Source organism: Rhineura floridana, chromosome 2 (genome assembly GCF_030035675.1).
Source record: "Rhineura floridana isolate rRhiFlo1 chromosome 2, rRhiFlo1.hap2, whole genome shotgun sequence".
NCBI lineage: Eukaryota > Metazoa > Chordata > Lepidosauria > Squamata > Rhineuridae > Rhineura > Rhineura floridana.
In genome coordinates this window covers 144,507,368-144,525,153 of record NC_084481.1, presented here as the reverse complement: position 1 = coordinate 144,525,153, position 17,786 = coordinate 144,507,368, and the positions used below count along the sequence as shown (strand labels likewise).

At 44.1% G+C, this 17,786-nt stretch overlaps 1 protein-coding gene across 5 annotated transcripts in view; it reads right to left on the bottom strand.

The window, feature by feature from the left end:
- Window positions 1-2,017: 2,017 nt before the first annotated feature.
- The window catches only part of PDHX (pyruvate dehydrogenase complex component X), a 108,775-nt gene continuing 93,006 nt past the window's right edge, over window positions 2,018-17,786 (bottom strand). For 4 of the 5 annotated variants that reach the window (XM_061610756.1, XM_061610757.1, XM_061610755.1 and 1 more), the window contains exons 10-11: window positions 14,394-14,458; window positions 2,018-3,006 (exon numbers count right to left, since the gene is read on the bottom strand). In XM_061610756.1, coding sequence (XP_061466740.1) covers window positions 2,742-3,006; window positions 14,394-14,458 — 330 coding nt within the window. In that variant the 3' untranslated portion in view covers window positions 2,018-2,741. The remainder of the gene's footprint in view (window positions 3,007-14,393; window positions 14,459-17,786) is intronic. The other variant, XM_061610758.1, reaches the window with a different exon arrangement.

Sequence of the window (17,786 nt, the reverse complement as noted above, 5' to 3'; positions counted from 1 at the left end):
ATGATATCTAATGCTACCTGCTCTGCTGATGGAAAACTGATCAACAGAAAGGGGAGAGAGGCCATTTTCAGTTGTCCCGTCACTCCCTGAAGCCTCCCGCACACCCTCCCCAATCTTCTGCAAGTATAGGCATAGGATCTTCGTGATTATATCAGAAGACTCCTAAAGGTTCCCTCGATTTCTGTAAATGGATTGGTAGAGAGAAGTACCTCTAAGTACCTGTAAGTACCCATATACATCTAAAAAATGACTCTTCCTAAATTTATGATAGCAACTTTATGTATTTGACCAATGTGCAAAACTGCAGTGAGTGGTTAATGCAGCCTATGATTCCAAACCATGGTCTCAGGCTGGATGGGGCTCCTGGTGGGCTCCCAGCTTGGCTAGGATAACGTGGAACAATCAAGTGGCCCCTCACATGGAAGCTTTATATATGGCTGTAGTGATCTGTGTGACTGTGGCAAGTTTTTTTTTTAAGAAATGAAGATAAAGGGAGGTCCTCATTGTGCACACACACAGGTTCAAAAAAGAGTAGAAGCAATCTACAGGTGCAACGCAAAACAAGTCTTTTGAACAGGGTTATTCTAATTTGACAAACTTGCTTCTCCTTGAAACTACTGACTGATTTTCTGTTTTTTGGACCCTTTCCCAAGGCACTATGACGCTGGCTGTGACCCTGTCAGTAGCCTACAAGCACCCCTGGAGGCAACCATAAGGAGATGCTAGCTAAACAGCCACATAAGAAACCAACATCAGCACTCCCATCATGAATTAAGAACATCTTGGCAGGTGAAATACATCAGTTATCGCTAGCATATATTAACACCACAATACAGGTTTTAAGGCAAAGTGAAGAATGTAATTGTGATTTAGTAGGGCAGCCAAGATAAAGCTACCTTAATTACAGTGTGAAAATTTGAACTTAGCAGTGAGTATGTAAGAACAGGTTATATTTCATCAGTAATTATGTAACTATGGAGATCAAAAGACTTATGGCTAGGCACTGGAAGGATTAGTGAGAAAGTTGTTTTTGTTTGGGTAATTTGACAATTGCACTGTGGCTGACAGAGCAATCCTACATGTCTCTACTTAGGAGTGAGTCCTATTGAGTTCAATGAGGCCTACTCCTTCATAAGTGGATATAGAATTGCTACTAAGATTATTGTTTTTCTATCGGAGCCATTCATACATGTTGAATTTCTGACAGGTCACTTCTATGCATGGAATTCTGTGAATCCCACAAGCATTATGTTATACGTGAAGGATAGACATGCCTTTTGTAACGTATACATAGGGAAAGACATACATATGTGTTTATCACACATGAAAAAAATATATTTGGGATGCATGCACTTTTACACCCAGACACAACTATGTCAGAAATGTAGTGTGTGAAGTGGCCCTAATACAAAATAAATCATTATGAAAATTTAGCTATATTTAAAACATACAAATGTAATCTGTGACAAAATGATGGATTAAGTATTCCCTAATTTATTGTAATTAGAACTATTAGACTTGTATTATTCACCTGAAAATACCTGACAATTCCTTATACCAGGAATGGAACCTGACAGACTGCAACTCCCATCACAGATCATGCTTGACTGAGCTGATGGAAATTGGAATCCAGCAACTGAGGGGCTACAGGCTCCCCATTCTTGTTTTCAAAGTATCCGTGTAATTTATATACAAAACCTGACTTATACTGCTGGGTACAATGAGCACCTGTGAACTGTAGGCTTTGACGGTTCTAGCTTGCTATGATTTGAATTTAGTCTGCAGAAGAATTGGAAAATTCAGCCTTTTCATTTTGAAAGACGTCAGTGTCTGCAGAATTAGGTTATGCTAAAATTTGTAGTCTTGCATACAGAATATCTGCTTGAGTCCCAATCAGTTTCACATACATTGATACAGGCATAATTGTGGGCAGGGCTGCAGCCAATGAACATAATTATCAAGTTTATCAAGACACTACAGGCAGACAACAGGAAGAACTCAAAAGGAAAAGAAGACCTTAATATTTGTTGTGTTTTTAATACAATTTGTATTTTGAAATCAGCACTAGACATTAAATTGTTATAAATAATTATACACATTTTCCCTGTTTGTATTTGTTATACAAATTAGACTTGGCCCACTATTATCCTTAACTTCTCATAACTATCATATAAGCATTACATCCATTATGTATACAGTATGCAAGGAACCAGCATAAAAAAATTCCTAGCAAAGTTCTCAGATTCACATTGCTGAATCCTAGTTTTCATTGGAACACTCTTTTTCCCTATTAAACAGCAGCATAATTGACACAGACTAATTGCATGCTGATTTCTAAGGCTGGCTAGACTTAAAAGACATTTGAAAATGTCTTCTACTTTCTTTTCTCTGAAAAAAAGTTTAGTCCTGAAGAAAAGGATAGTTTTGTTCCTTCTTACACAGATGTATCAATTCAGGCTTATTTAAGACATCTACATCTGATATAGCCATCTATTAGAGTACACTTAGCAATTGCTCTTAAACAGTTTGATATATCCAATATGTTCAATAACAGTATTTCAGTATATAAAAGCCAAGAGCTGGAAATCTCTAGAAGTCTTTCAAGTCAAGTCAAATAAATAAGCCATTTAATTGTCCATCTCACACTAAACATTTATCTTCTTATCTTTTGTACCTGGTTTTCTTTCATCTCCTTTTCAATTCCCATATCTTACCAAGATGAGGACCAAATTTTGATAATTTTAACTCAAGGCTAGGCTGACTGGATTCTCCAAATTAGCTTTAAGGCTCTCCAGAAATTTTGAAGCTAGTTCATCATCCACTACTCGACCATCACTTGACAGTGTCACGGTCATGAGCTGCTGTTGCTGAAGTTTCTCATTCCCTTCGTCATCCACAGTAATGGCAAGTTCTGTCCGAGCACGTCCCACAGCTAAGATACAGGCTTGAGGAGGGTTTATGACAGCAATGAAGCTACTGATGCCAAACATGCCTAGATTTGAAATGCTGTTGTAGGAAAAGAATGAGACAGAGAGACACACATGGAGGAATAAGTATGAGCAAGGCTTTTTGAAAACATATCTAGGAAATTTCTAACGATTAATTTGAACACAGAAAAAGTATATGCACTACAATAAACATTTGGTTTTAGAAATTTAGCCTAATGACTTACAGTAAAGCATTTAGACTAAAGAATTAAAATGAATAAACACACACACATAATAGAAATATTTCAAGAGGCATCAGGAAATTATAATTATTTGTATAAACTTGGTATCAGTATCAGCTTGCTTTTTTGTGTGACAAGCTAGAAAGAGATAGTTGGATATTATTTTTTACAATGTTTTCAGTCTGCAAAGAGTCACATCCTCTCAAGCTTCTCCCATCTTGTAACTTGCCACTGGATACCTCTCTCTTGCTCTCATTGCTAGCTAAGAAAGCAGAGGCGAGCCAGGGCTCAATGTGAACTCAGTGGGGTTTACTTCTGAGTAGAGATGTATAGGATTAACTGAAAAACTGGCCATGGAGTGCTGATACTGTACAGCAAACAAAGTAATTGTACTGCACAGTCTCTTATAGATTCTGAAATATCATGGATACAGAAAAGCACCTAAATGACCAATCTCGGACCTGACTTTGAACCCATTCATCGTTATTCACTACTGTGAATTTATCTATTTATTTCTTAAATTTATATCCCGCCTTTCTTTCATTATAGAGCTCAAGGCGGCATACATGTGGTTACCACGCAGTCTCCCATCCAAGCACTGACCAGACCGAGACCTGCTTCGCTCAGCAAGGTGGTGGCCTCATGCACCTTCAGACCATAGCCTGGGATCAAATCATAGGATTTAAGACTGTGGGATATAATTATGCCCGTTATATATGTTATTTGCATTTTGGGGAAAACAGCAATACATTCTTAGAAACATAGGCATTGTGGTTTTGCATGCCTACTCAGCCAAAGAAACATCAGAATGAATCCAAGAGGATATAAAGCAACCTTGGCAGCTCCAGGGTGGTATAAGTAAAACTGGGAAAATCTGGTAAAGTGAGAAAAATGTTTCATGGCTTCCTATGTAGGTATTCAGCAACTCTGATTTAATAACTTTTCCCTGCTATAAACTGAACATGACAGCTTTGGGGAAAAATGCTGTCGCTGTTATTTCCTTTAGCAGTTTTGCAGGACATGATGGTCCTGGAAATTATAATAATTATAATTATAATAAAATTTGTACTGAGCAGCTGTAATGAGGTTTACATACAACGAATATACCTATCATCTCTAGGATTTCTCACAAAGATCCTCAGTACAGAAAAGAAGAAAGGGAAATGGAAGCAAATAGGAAATAAAAAGCATTTTTCTGAAGGCTCAGAAGGATCTTTTTCAGGGTATAATGTTGACCCAACATTATATACACAACTTGTATTCTGTGCTAAGAAAAACAACCAGTTTCTGTTTTGACAATATATCAGATGCTAACAAGAACAGGCTCTTCCCTTCTGTAAACTGGAAAACTATACTATACATAACATTTAAATGGATTAAAACATCCACTCTACCCACAAGCAGAAAGATGAAAATATTGCTGCCTTTTATCACCCTAGCCACACGTACAAGAGTGAGTGAAGGAGTTAAGGGGGAAAGTAATCCCATTCATGTTTAGTCACAACTGTCTCTATTCTGATTTTAGTTGGTCCCTCTGGCAGAAATGACAGTGGCTCAAGTTTACAATAATTATTATATATTTAGCATTCTGTATGTGCAGCAACCTACTTGGATAAAAGAAAATACCAAGGCCAGCCTTCCTTATTCCTAACTTGTCTCTGGTTATTGTAGGGAGAGTAGAGAAATCAAGACAGGGGAGGTTCCACGGCTTATAGTCACAAAATGATTGACCAGACTCATTTGAAACTTGGCAGTTAGGAAAGGTAGGTTTGGGAGTGGTCCATGCCGAATTTGGGGTAGGAAAGAAATGGCTTATTTTGAACCATTTAAATGTTTGACAAGACACTCTGGTATGCTGATAGGCACTGTACATTTCCCCCCCATAGACTTTGTTGGAGTGTTTTTTCTAGAAAGATTTTTCTAATTGTACTGTGTTTTTTGGGTAACAGGATACCTCTTTAGATCAAGGAGACATATATGCTTTTACTCGTCAGTTGTGTAACATTTTTTTAGTTTTATTTTTCAGCTTAATGTCAATCAATACACTTGCTTAATATGCTGTTGCTAGGGAACAGTTTCTGGCCAATCCTAGCCTCTGAAAATATAGCATCCTGCTGATGCTAGGCAAGATTCCCACAGAATAGGCCTCACCCATGCAGAATTTACAGTTCAGGTTCAGGTAGGCCAGGAGGTTAGAAGCTGGGATGCCACACAGAATCCAAGGCAGAGGTGAAGCTGGAACTAACCACAGGAAAAGATACCATGCCATGTCAATACTGCCTAAATAATGTGTCTCTTAAGGGCATGGCCCTAAACAGCTGAAATTTCATGGAATCTTTAAAGCTCTTAAAATATGTTAGACCAAAAATGTTTTGTTAATTAAATATTAAACCCACTGTATTGCACTATTAAATTTGAGAATAAGCTGATGATGGACTTTTCCTCTTCCTGGCCAATTTTAGGGGGACACTAGTTCAGATACAACATAATTCTTACATTCATCTGACACATCCCTCTTCATTAAAGCTTTTCCTCCCAATAAAGGCCTATATTCTTGCTCTTCTAGGTCCCCATTAGCCTTTAAAACCTTACTAAAATGCTTGATTATGACAGGGAGAAGTTTTCTTGTTTGCTATCTCCTAATAATAAAAGAAATGACTGATCTGCTTTACAGGACTGTATCCCAATTAAGCAATATATATTAGCAGGTACCTTTATCATGAGAGCATCTTAGACATGGTTGGAGTCATCAATTATTCATTATACAGCTACAGGGTTGAGTTCAAGAATATATAAATCACTTCTCTGACATGTTAAGTTTGAATTTTTAAAATATCCATACAAATAGTTATCCAGAGTCAGTGAAAAACAATGAACAGATTTATTGTGCAATACTGTTACAACTACTAGCCACAGGACTAAAACCTGGAATGCACATCATATTTTTGTGTCAGTACTATTGCACAGCTCTCTATGTTGCTATGCTATACTGCTAAGGGGTAGGGATGTAGCTCAGTAGCACAACATCTACTTTGAAGGAAGAAGGTCCCCGGTTCAATCCCCAGCATCTCCAGGTAGGGCTGAGAGTGTCCCATATCTGAAACCCTGGAGAGCTGCGGCCAGTCAGTGTAGACAATGCCGAGCCGAGCTGTATAGACTCAGGAAGAGGACTGCCATATGCAGAAATCGCAAACTAAGGTTATGCCAAGACAATTAATTTTAGCAAAGAGTGAAATGTGAAAATGCACCCAGTGTGTTTGGGGCAGACAAATAATCTTCTCCCTGGAACAAGTTCAAGGACATCTTTTTCTTCTAACTTGCAGTACAAGGGCCTAGAGATGCAGCTTATCAGCTAGTCTTTGTGACAATCACTTTAGACACCTTTGCCTCTCACCCTGCCCCCCCCCAACAATGAACAAACCTTTAGTTCAGGGCACTTGAACAAATAGTTTAAAAAAGTCCTGCTCCACTCGCCCGTGCACAGCCTGGATGGGCAGGGTATATTTGCGGCTAAGGGGTAATGGCCACCATTTTAGAGAGGGCAGCGGTCGCGGGTCACATACAATGTACATGCACAATGCACTGCATGAGGGGGTGGAGCGACGGGCTTATTTAAGCCGGCGCCTCCCCTTCCATTCCTCCTCTTGGCGCATGACGGGAGGTCCTGGCTCGCTACCAGGAGCAGGAGGTGGCTTTGCAGGGGACCTGCTCCACAAGGAGACTGAGCTGTGCTGCCTCTGCATTGAGCTGGAAGTGCTGCGCAGGGTCTCAGTGCTGCAGGAGGAGCAGGCGAGCTGCCTCTGGGAGCTGCGGGAGGTACAGGTGGCGGCATGAAGCAGCAAGTGCAGCGCCTGCAGGCGGCCCACACCACCTTCCTGCAGGAGAAGGCGGCTTGCGAGCGAGACGCGCAGGAGAAAGCAGGGAGCTGCAGGCACACAAAAGCTGGCTGTAGGAACAGGTGCAACGGCTGCGGCAGCAGCATGACTACCTGTGCGACTTGGCACGCAATGAGGAGGCAGCATGGCATGCATGTGGAGCGGCGGACTCAGTGCGGGCTTCCTGGCGGGCCTTCCTGGGCCTGCATGGTTTGAGGGGGCAGCAGTTGGGCCTCTTCCCGGGGCTTCTGAGGGCAGCAGTGGCCTGGCGGCTGTCCCGAGAGGGGGATGGCATTCTGCCTTTGCTGATGGCCATTTGTGCTTTCCTACCAATTTTAGGTGGGTTTTTTCTGTAGTTGCATATACTAGAAGCTATTCTGCATTTGTGTCCATATGACACTCCCACACAGATTTATTACATTTATATTACACCTTTCCATCCCTCCCCATTTTACCTCGCAACCCTGTGAGGTAAGGTTAGGTTGTGAGATAGGGGTTGGCCTAGGGTTACTCAGTGTGCTTCATGGCTGGGTGGGGATTCGGGCCTTGGTCTTTCAGGTCGTAATCCTAACCTCTGACCATTTCACCACACTGTCTTACGGCTATACAAACAGTTTGCATTTTCTTAAGCATGCATATTACAGTCTAAGTTGCATTGCACTATGTGAGATACTGGCTATTCTCATGAATAAACGAAAGAAAATGTTTGTTGCCCTAGCCCTATGTCTTGGGGGCAGTGGAGGCAGCCTTTGGACCGGGCGTTGCATTTCAAGCCACCCCCACATGCCCAGGGCAGATTGTATGAGAGAAGACGGCACAGGCCTTTTGGGCCTTTGCCCCTCGATAAGGCTAGATATTAGAGTGGAAGTTTCGGCCTGTATTGGTTAATTCAACTGATGTAATTGCTTATTACTTATTGCAGATATATACAGTAGAGAATATGGGATTATCCTGTCCATCTCATTAGTTAGGCTTACAGCCTCTTGCTAGGCCCAGGCATATTGAGGTACTTCAGTCCATTACTATTATATCACACTGTGGCCTTTTGTGGGGCCTGGTGAGCTTTTTGGGCTTTCATATTTGGATAATAATAGTATGCAGAGATAACGGTTGGCTAGAAAATGTCTAGATTGCCGTATTTTAAGTGACAGTGATCCTTTTAACTTTGACTCCGACGATGCATTTATTTGAATTTTGTCTCATAGCAAAACACAGCATATGGCACTTTTATATTGAAAGGAAGTGGGTAGGGACTAGAAGGTTTAACTGGATTATAATGTGATTTACTTGGAGGATGGGAATAAAGAGGAGAGCCAGTTTTACCTAATGGGCTCTTACTCATATTTGACAGAATCTTACACCCTTATTGATCAGAGGGTCCTCCTCCGTGCCTGAGGACTGGAAAGTGGCAAATGTAACGCCAATATTCAAAAAGGGATCCAGAGGTGATCCCGGAAATTACAGGCCAGTTAGCTTAACTTCTGTCCCTGGGAAACTGGTAGAAAGTATTATTAAAACTAGATTAACTAAGCACATAGAAGAACAAGCCTTGCTGAAGCAGAGCCAGCATGGCTTCTGCAAGGGAAAGTCCTGTCTCAGTAACCTATTAGAATTATTTGAGAGTGTCAACAAGCATATAGACAGAGGTGATCCAGCGGACATAGTGTACTTAGACTTTCAAAAAGCATTTGACAAGGTACCTCACCAAAGGCTTCTGAGGAAGCTTAGCAGTCATGGAATAAGAGGAGAGGTCCTCTTGTGGATAAGGAATTGGTTAAGAAGCAGAAAGCAGAGAGTAGGAATAAACGGAGAGTTCTCCCAATGGAGGGCTGTAGAAAGTGGAGTCCCTCAAGGATCGGTATTGGGACCTGTACTTTTCAACTTGTTCATTAATGACCTAGAATTAGGAGTGAGCAGTGAAGTGGCCAAGTTTGCTGATGACACTAAATTGTTCAGGGTTGTTAAAACAAAAAGGGATTGCGAAGAGCTCCAAAAAGACCTCTCCAAACTGAGTGAATGGGCAGAAAAATGGCAAATGCAATTCAATATAAACAAGTGTAAAATTATGCATATTGGAGCAAAAAATCTGAATTTCACATATACGCTCATGGGGTCTGAACTGGCGGTGACCGACCAGGAGAGAGACCTCGGGGTTGTAGTGGACAGCACGATGAAAATGTCGACCCAGTGTGCGGCAGCTATGAAAAAGGCAAATTCCATGCTAGCGATAATTAGGAAAGGTATTGAGAATAAAACAGCCGATATCATAATGCCATTGTATAAATCTATGGTGCGGCCACATTTGGAATACTGTGTACAGTTCTGGTCGCCTCATCTCAAAAAGGATATTATAGAGTTGGAAAAGGTTCAGAAGAGGGCAACCAGAATGATCAAGGGGATGGAGCGACTCCCTTACGAGGAAAGGTTGCAGCATTTGGGGCTTTTTAGTTTAGAGAAAAGGCGGGTCAGAGGAGACATGATAGAAGTGTATAAAATTATGCATGGCATTGAGAAAGTGGATAGAGAAAAGTTCTTCTCCCTCTCTCATAATACTAGAACTCGTGGACATTCAAAGAAGCTGAATGTTGGAAGATTCAGGACAGACAAAAGGAAGTACTTCTTTACTCAGCGCATAGTTAAACTATGGAATTTGCTCCCACAAGATGCAGTAATGGCCACCAGCTTGGATGGCTTTAAAAGAAGATTAGACAAATTCATGGAGGACAGGGCTATCAATGGCTGCTAGGCATGATGGCTGTGCTCTGCCACCCTAGTCAGAGGCAGCATGCTTCTGAAAACCAGTTGCTGGAAGCCTCAGGAGGGGAGAGTGTTCTTGCACTCGGGTCCTGCTTGCGGGCTTCCCCCAGGCACCTGGTAGGCCACTGTGAGAACAGGATGCTGGACTAGATGGGCCAGTGGCCTGATCCAGTAGGCTCTTCGTATGTTCTTATGTTCTTATAGTGTCCAGACAGAATCTTCACCCTTTCCTGACAATCTTGGCAACAACAACAAAACCTTCTTTATTAGGACTCCTGATATCCTTTACCTGAAGTCACATATAGCATGCCATTATGCATTGCCACATCTATTCTGATATGTGTTGGAAACCCACTAGGAGAAATTGCAACGGTAGGGCCAAATATTGGTGACAGCAGCATATTCTCAGCATTAGTTGCTTTAGGAATTATGATATCATTTACCTGAAATCAAATATAGCATGCAAATTTTGCATTTGCACATCGATTCTGATAACGGTTTTACAACCCACCAGGTTAAAATGGCTACAGTGGGGCCAAATATTAGTGAAAGCAACATTTCTTCAGGATCAGTTGCTTTAGTGGAACTCACTGAGGGGCAATAAAATAGTAGCTGGTAAAATATACAGTAGAGTCCCACTCATACGGCGGGTTAGGTTCCAGACCCCCGCCAAAAAGCGGATCAGCTGTAGTGTGGAGGTCTGGAACCTAAGCTGTTGATCGCACCAGAGGAGGAGAAGATCAGCTGTAGCACGTGATCGGCTGTAGTGCAGGGAGCTCCAGCCACCGTGCTGCAGCTGACAGCGGTCCCCGCGCTACAGCTCATCAGCTGTAGCGCGCAATCAGCTGGCGCTGTATTAGCAGAATGCCGAAAAGTGGGGTGCCAAAAAGCAGGGCCCTACTGTACTTACTTTCTTTCTCTACAGAAGGATGTGTGAAAAATGAGGGATGGGGCCAGGGACCTTCAAAGGGGTAAGAAGCAGCCCCCAGCAGAAGCTTCTCTGGGAAAAGGGTCCCTCCCCAGTTAAGCTCGAGGTACTATGAACTTTGCTTACAGGCTACCTGGTTTATGGGGAGGCTCGTTTTGTTATGGGGTTTTCCTTTGGTTTCCGGATCCTATACTCCAACCCCTGGCTGGCCTTCACGGCCTGCAATCTTATATCTGTCTTAGTCATGGCAGCAATTGTCCAGGGGAAGATTGGTAAAGATGTACAGTGGGGCAGGGTTCTTGGCCCCTTCCTGTCACCCCCTACCTCTGCTCTCGGAATGCCACCCCGTTGGTGTAGGACTCAAACAGGCAGCTGGTGGATTCCACCTGATTCACCACCTGTCATATCTATCAGGTCAGGCAGTAATGGTTTCATACCAGATAGTCTATGAACAGTGCGCTACACTTCATTTGACATGGTGCACATCTGTGGCAGAGGTGCCTTATGGGCAAATGTAACATCTAATCTACCTTTTGTCTCTGGCTGGTACACACGGCGGATTTTGAGCTACTGGGTTTTTGCCTTTTAGGTCAATTCTATGTGGCAGAGTATTACCTATTGGCGGCTCTATTTCTCGCATGGAGCTCTTCACCTCCTTCTTGGATTCAGGCAGCAAGTGGGCTCAGAAGCAGTGGGGCACTATCTGTATGATCTGCTGTTCATAGGTAGGGCAAATTTTGGGGTGCATGTTAGCCACAGTTTATAGCCTGGCTATGTAACTGGGGGGTTTCCCTTGGCAAATGGGAAAATGGAGGATCCTGCCCCAGTGTTAACCTTCCTGGGTATCAAGATTGATTCTGGGGCCCAGGGCTGCAGGCTGCTCAAGGAAAAGCCTGAACTGTTGCAGATCAAGATCCTGGAGTTTTCAGAGGCCAGGAAAGTTTTCCTTCTGCCCTCCAGGCATTGGGGGTCTTTGAAGACAGGTTTATGATGTTATGACAGGGCTTTTACAGCCTTACCACAGGTTCAGGGTTATGGCTGCCTTATGCGCTGACCTGGCTGTGTGGCTCTCTTTCCTGTAGGGCTTCAATGGTGTTCCATCATTGGAGGGAGGATCAGCCCCGGGAGGTAGAATGGCAAGTCCATTCAGATGTGTCGGGGCATTTGGTTTTGGGGGTTGTCTTTGGGAGTTCTGGGTGCAATGGTTGCTGACCGCAGGCCTGGTTTCAGGAGGGATTGACTAGGGATTTTGCCTTTCATTAACTTTTTCCAAGTGTGTTGGAGGGTGACTTATGGGCACAGAGGATTTGAAACTCTCCTGTCCATCTTTGGTGTGATAACCATGGGCCAGGTTCGTAACTCCCTTATATCTCGGAACACTAGGGTTAGGGCCCTTGTCTGTTCCTTTGTTCTCTGGTGACTATGTTTTAATGTTCACTTTTGGGGCATGGTATGTGCAGGGTATTGGCAACAGTGTCATGATGCGCTTTCTCGGAGTCAGTTGGAGAGGTTTTGGCAGTGCGGTACAAACCGCACATTAGGGGATTGGGGAGTGGAGCCGGACCATAAGTCTATTCCTTGCCCCAGCGTACTCACCAGCTATCAGAATGCAGGAAGGGCTATGCAAAGGAGTTCAGAGCCAGTGGGGACTATGCAAAGGTGTGACCTATTCCATGAATCATGTGCCGGAGTTCCTTGTGGATGGTAGAAGTAAAAGCCTGTCTGTCAGTGCACTACGAGGTAAGCTGGCGGGGATGTCCTTTAAGGCCAAGGCAGGGGGCTTTCAGGATCATTCGGACAACTTTAGAATATGTCATGTGCTGGCCGGCTGGGAAACACCCACATACCCCGGATCCTCATCCCCTGTCACCTGACCTGCTACTGGGATTGTTAGTCAGGGGGTGCCCTGTAGTCGTCACCCTTCGAAGCTCAGTAGTTGCACACAGCGGCCCCCACACTAATTTTGAGCCTTCTGGATGGGGGAGGGGGTTGCTGGGTACAGGTACAGGTCTTCCCCACGAGCCTTCCTGTGGTCCGAGGTTAGTTTTGAGGCAGACCAGTGGTGCAAGGGTCGCACCATCATTTTATGCTGCCCCAAGATGGGACACCTACCCAGTGAGGGCGTTACAGTGTTTCTTGGATACCTGAGGCTCCAGGCTTGGTTGTTTGTTATTCATGAGGAGAGATCTCCCCTCACAAAGTTTTGGCTTAGCACCGCAAGGTCTGAGAGCAGACCCCACAGGGGTTTTGGGACATTTTCCTCTAGAATTTGAGTTGCCTGCATGGCAGTGGAGTTGCCTACCCGGCTCAGTCTATCTGGACCCAACTGTTCACAATTGTTTGTTTTTGGCAGGTTGTTGGATGGGGATGGAGCGGATGCATAGCCTACTCTGCAGCCATGGCATGATCTTATAGGCTGGCCTTGGGGCCACAAACTCAAGTTGGTTTGCAGCTGGGTCTCAGATGGTGGGCCACGGTTCAGTGGCTGGGTTAACAGAGTATGTGCTGTGATGGGCTCCTACCCATGTGTTTCCAGCAAGGTTTGGTGCAGATGGCTCCGCATGAGGTGGTCATTCACCTGGGTGGGAATGACATCAGTTACTTAAGGGCAAGGCCCTTAGTTTGTGAGGCAACGATGGTCCCTGGTCATCTGATCTGGTCAGACATACTCCCTTGCTGGATATGGCGTTGCTTGGGGGTCCCTGGGGGTGACAGTAGAGCCCGCAAGAGGGTCAACCAGCAGCTTTGGTTGGCCCCTTTTGGCGCATGGGGGGTTGGCTGATATAAGGCACAGGTGGGTTGAACTTTACAGGGCTGATGGAGTTTACCTGACGGATGCAGGGAATGACGTCTTCTGGGGAGACCTGCAGAGGTGTCTGCAAGATGTGCTTCTCAGCAGTGGGGTAAAGAGGGACTAAATAGAGATTTGTCCCCCTTTTGTGGCAGTAAGGTGCAGGAAGGGAAGTAGGTAAGGACAGCTAGGTGGCCTCCTTAGGCACCTTTGGAGGTGACTGGTGGTTCTGGAGGCCTGTCTGTCAGGGCTTTATGGCCTGAGGGCAGGATATGGGCTGCTTTTGGGGTTAACTTACCTATCCACCTGGAGTTGTATGGCCCCGGGGTGTGTGTGAAGGCCCCCTGCTCACCTACAGGGTGTGGCCAGGGTAAGGGGTAAGAAAATGGGCTTGCCCTTGCCCCAGCAGGGGCTGGTCGCCCGAGAGCTGTATGGCAAGCTGCTAGCTTATAGACAGTCCCCACACCTATGTTTCCCCTCAGCAGGTCACTTTAAGGGGTTTTGTTATGGATTTAATAAAGTGGCCCTTTGTTCAACCTAAACTGCTGTGTCTGTGTCTGATTTCACCCCTCGGCCGCAAAAGAGGCAGTCAAGCTTCCTTAGGCATGGAGGGAGGGGGTGAAATGGAAATCAGCACTGTATTCTGAACAAATATGAATGTTATTGGAGTTAAGCTGGATGGAAGCTAAGCTCATTCTGCAGGGGGGAAAAACAGATGTACTATTTGTAGGTATATCTGAATGCAGTCTATGAAAAACGTAGATAACCCAGATTCAGTACTTTACTTACACACTAACAATATTCTAGAACACAGATATCCAACTTCACTTTATACCACTACATTTTTAGTGATTAAAAATACATTTGAAATACCTAAAAGATCCTCCTTGGTATTCTTCTGGCAGCAATTTTCCATCTCTTGCTTTCTTAGCTAGAGCCTATGAAAGTCAAATCCAAACAAATTTATTAAAAATATGTTTATGTTTTAGCAAAGTAAATGTATTTGTAAAAATAAGTATGTTCTCAAACATATTTTGCTTATACATTTCCCCCCAGAAATTAATGGGTGGGGGGAGAGGTCAATTAATTCAAACAGATGCTGTAATTTGGGATGGTTAGCAAAGCTCTTAAATTTGTATCTTCTGGGAATAGGCCTTCAATGTGGGAATAGATATTTGCGTGTAGCAGAGAATTTTCCATGGCGATCCCTCAATTAGCTTTCCTCTTAAAATTCCTCAGCATGCTTTAGAATTACCTTAGTCAACATTTTGCCTTATGGACAACTTGTGTTGGTTATTCAACTGTTAGCACTGCTTTGCTTACATCCTGTAGATGTAAATAGTCATTGATTCTAACATTGATAGGAAAACTCACCAAACTATTTTCAAACCAGAAATGAGAGGAAAATATAAGACCTGCAATATGAGTCACAGCTGATGGGTGGGGATAACACAATGTCAAATCATTTCTAGTCTGAGGAATTGTGGTTGCCTTATCAGCCAGCCCTCAGGTCCGCGGCTGCTGCTATTGAATGCCAGGTTGGTTTTAAATAAGATCTCCCTTATCCATGACTTGATTGTGGGTGACGCGGCCGACATAGTCTGTATTACCAAGACCTGGGTGGGTAAGCAGGATGGAGTGGGTCTTACCCAGCAGTGCCCACCTTTGTACTTGGTTCAGCATCTGAGGGTCAGGGAGGGGGGTTGCTGTGGTCTACAGGAATCTATTCATTTCAGTGGGGAACTAAAAGGTTTGTAATCAGGACAAATTACGGATTCTGCTGGTTTACTGCCTGCCTCGTTGCCCAGCAGTCTCCCTGCCTCAGCTGGTAGAGGTGGTCTCAGAGACAGTGTTGAAGATCCCCAGACTATTATTTCTGGGGGATTTCAACATCCATGCTGAGGCCATTAATTCTGGGGTGGCTCAGGACTCCATGGCTGCCATAACAACCTTGGGGTTGTCCCAACATGTCAACGGCTCAACGCATGTGGCAGGCCACACTCTGCATCTGATTCTCTCGACCGGGCAGGACGACAGTTATCTGACCGTGGAGGATATTAACATCAGTCCCATGTCATGGTTGGATCACTTCCGCTGAGTTTTAGGTTTTCAGCACCTTCTCTCCTCTGCAGAGGCAGGGGACCTATTAGGATGGTCCGCACTCAGAGGCTACTGGATCCAACTGGCTTCCAGACAGCTCTGGCAGATTTTCCAGCTGATATGATTGGTGCTCCTGTTGAAGCCCTGGCTGATTTGTGGAATATGCAAATGGACTGGGCCATTAACATGATTGTCCCTGAGCAGCCTCTCCCACTTTGTAGAGCCCATTTAGCACCTTGGTGTACACAAGAGCTTAGAGCAATGAAACAAGCTGGGAGATGCCTTGAATGCAAGTGGAGGAAAACTCCAGATGAATGCAACCAAGCACTAGTAAGTGCTCATTATCGAGCCTACTCAGTGGCAGTGAAGGTGGTGAAGATGACATACTCTGCTGCTTCCATTGCATCCTCACTGTGTTATCCAGCAGAGCTTTTCCAGGTAGAGTGACGCCTTTTACAGTCTGACCTGAAGAAGGTGGTGGAACCGATGGTGGCTCGCTGTGACTTGTTTACAAAGCACTTTGAATATAAGAACATAAGAACATAAGAAGAGCCTGCTGGATCAGGCCAGTAGCCCATCTAGTCCAGCATCCTGTTCTCACAGTGGCCAACCAGGTGCCTGGGGGAAGCCTGCAAGCAGGACCTGAGTGCAAGAACACTCTCCCCTCCTGAGGCTTCCGGCAACTGGTTTTCAGAAGCATGCTGCCTCTGACTAGGGTGGCAGAGCACAGCCATCATGGCTAGTAGCCATTGATAGCCCTGTCCTCCATGAATTTGTCTAGTCTTCTTTTAAAGCCATCCAAGCTGGTGGCCATTACTGCATCTTGTGGGAGCAAATTCCATAGTTTAACTATGCGCTGAGTAAAGAAGTACTTCCTTTTGTCTGTCCTGAATCTTTCAACATTCAGCTTCTTTGAATGTCCACGAGTTCTAGTATTATGAGAGAGGGAGAAGAACTTTTCTCTATCCACTTTCTCAATGCCATGCATAATTTTATACACTTCTATCATGTCTCCTCTGACCCGCCTTTTCTCTAAACTAAAAAGCCCCAAATGCTGCAACCTTTCCTCGTAAGGGAGTCGCTCCATCCCCTTGATCATTCTGGTTGCCCTCTTCTGAACCTTTTCCAACTCTATAATATCCTTTTTGAGATGAGGCGACCAGAACTGTACACAGTATTCCAAATGCGGCCGCACCATAGATTTATACAACGGCATGATGATATCGGCTGTTTTATTTTCAATACCTTTCCTAATTATCGCTAGCATGGAATTTGCCTTTTTCATAGCTGCCGCACACTGGGTCGACATTTTCATCGTGCTGTCCACTACAACCCCGAGGTCTCTCTCCTGGTCGGTCACCGCCAGTTCAGACCCCATGAGCGTATATGTGAAATTCAGATTTTTTTGCTCCAATATGCATAATTTTACACTTGTTTATATTGAATTGCATTTGCCATTTTTCCGCCCATTCACTCAGTTTGGAGAGGTCTTTTTGGAGCTCTTCGCAATCCCTTTTTGTTTTAACAACCCTGAACAATTTAGTGTCGTCAGCAAACTTGGCCACTTCACTGCTCACTCCTAATTCTAGGTCATTAATGAACAAGTTGAAAAGTACAGGTCCCAATACCGATCCTTGAGGGACTCCACTTTCTACAGCCCTCCATTGGGAGAACTCTCCATTTATTCCTACTCTCTGCTTTCTGTTTCTTAACCAATTCCTTATCCACAAGAGGACCTCTCCTCTTATTCCATGACTGCTAAGCTTCCTCAGAAGCCTTTGGTGAGGTACCTTGTCAAACGCTTTTTGAAAGTCTAAGTACACTATGTCCACTGGATCACCTCTATCTATATGCTTGTTGACACTCTCAAAGAATTCTAATAGGTTACTGAGACAGGACTTTCCCTTGCAGAAGCCATGCTGGCTCTGCTTCAGCAAGGCTTGTTCTTCTATGTGCTTAGTTAATCTAGCTTTAATAATACTTTCTACCAGTTTTCCAGGGACAGAAGTTAAGCTAACTGGCCTGTAATTTCTGGGATCCCCCCTGGATCCCTTTTTGAAGATTGGCGTTACATTTGCCACTTTCCAGTCCTCAGGCACGGAGGAGGACCCGAGGGATAAGTTACATATTTTAGTTAGCAGATCAGCAATTTCACCTTTGAGTTCT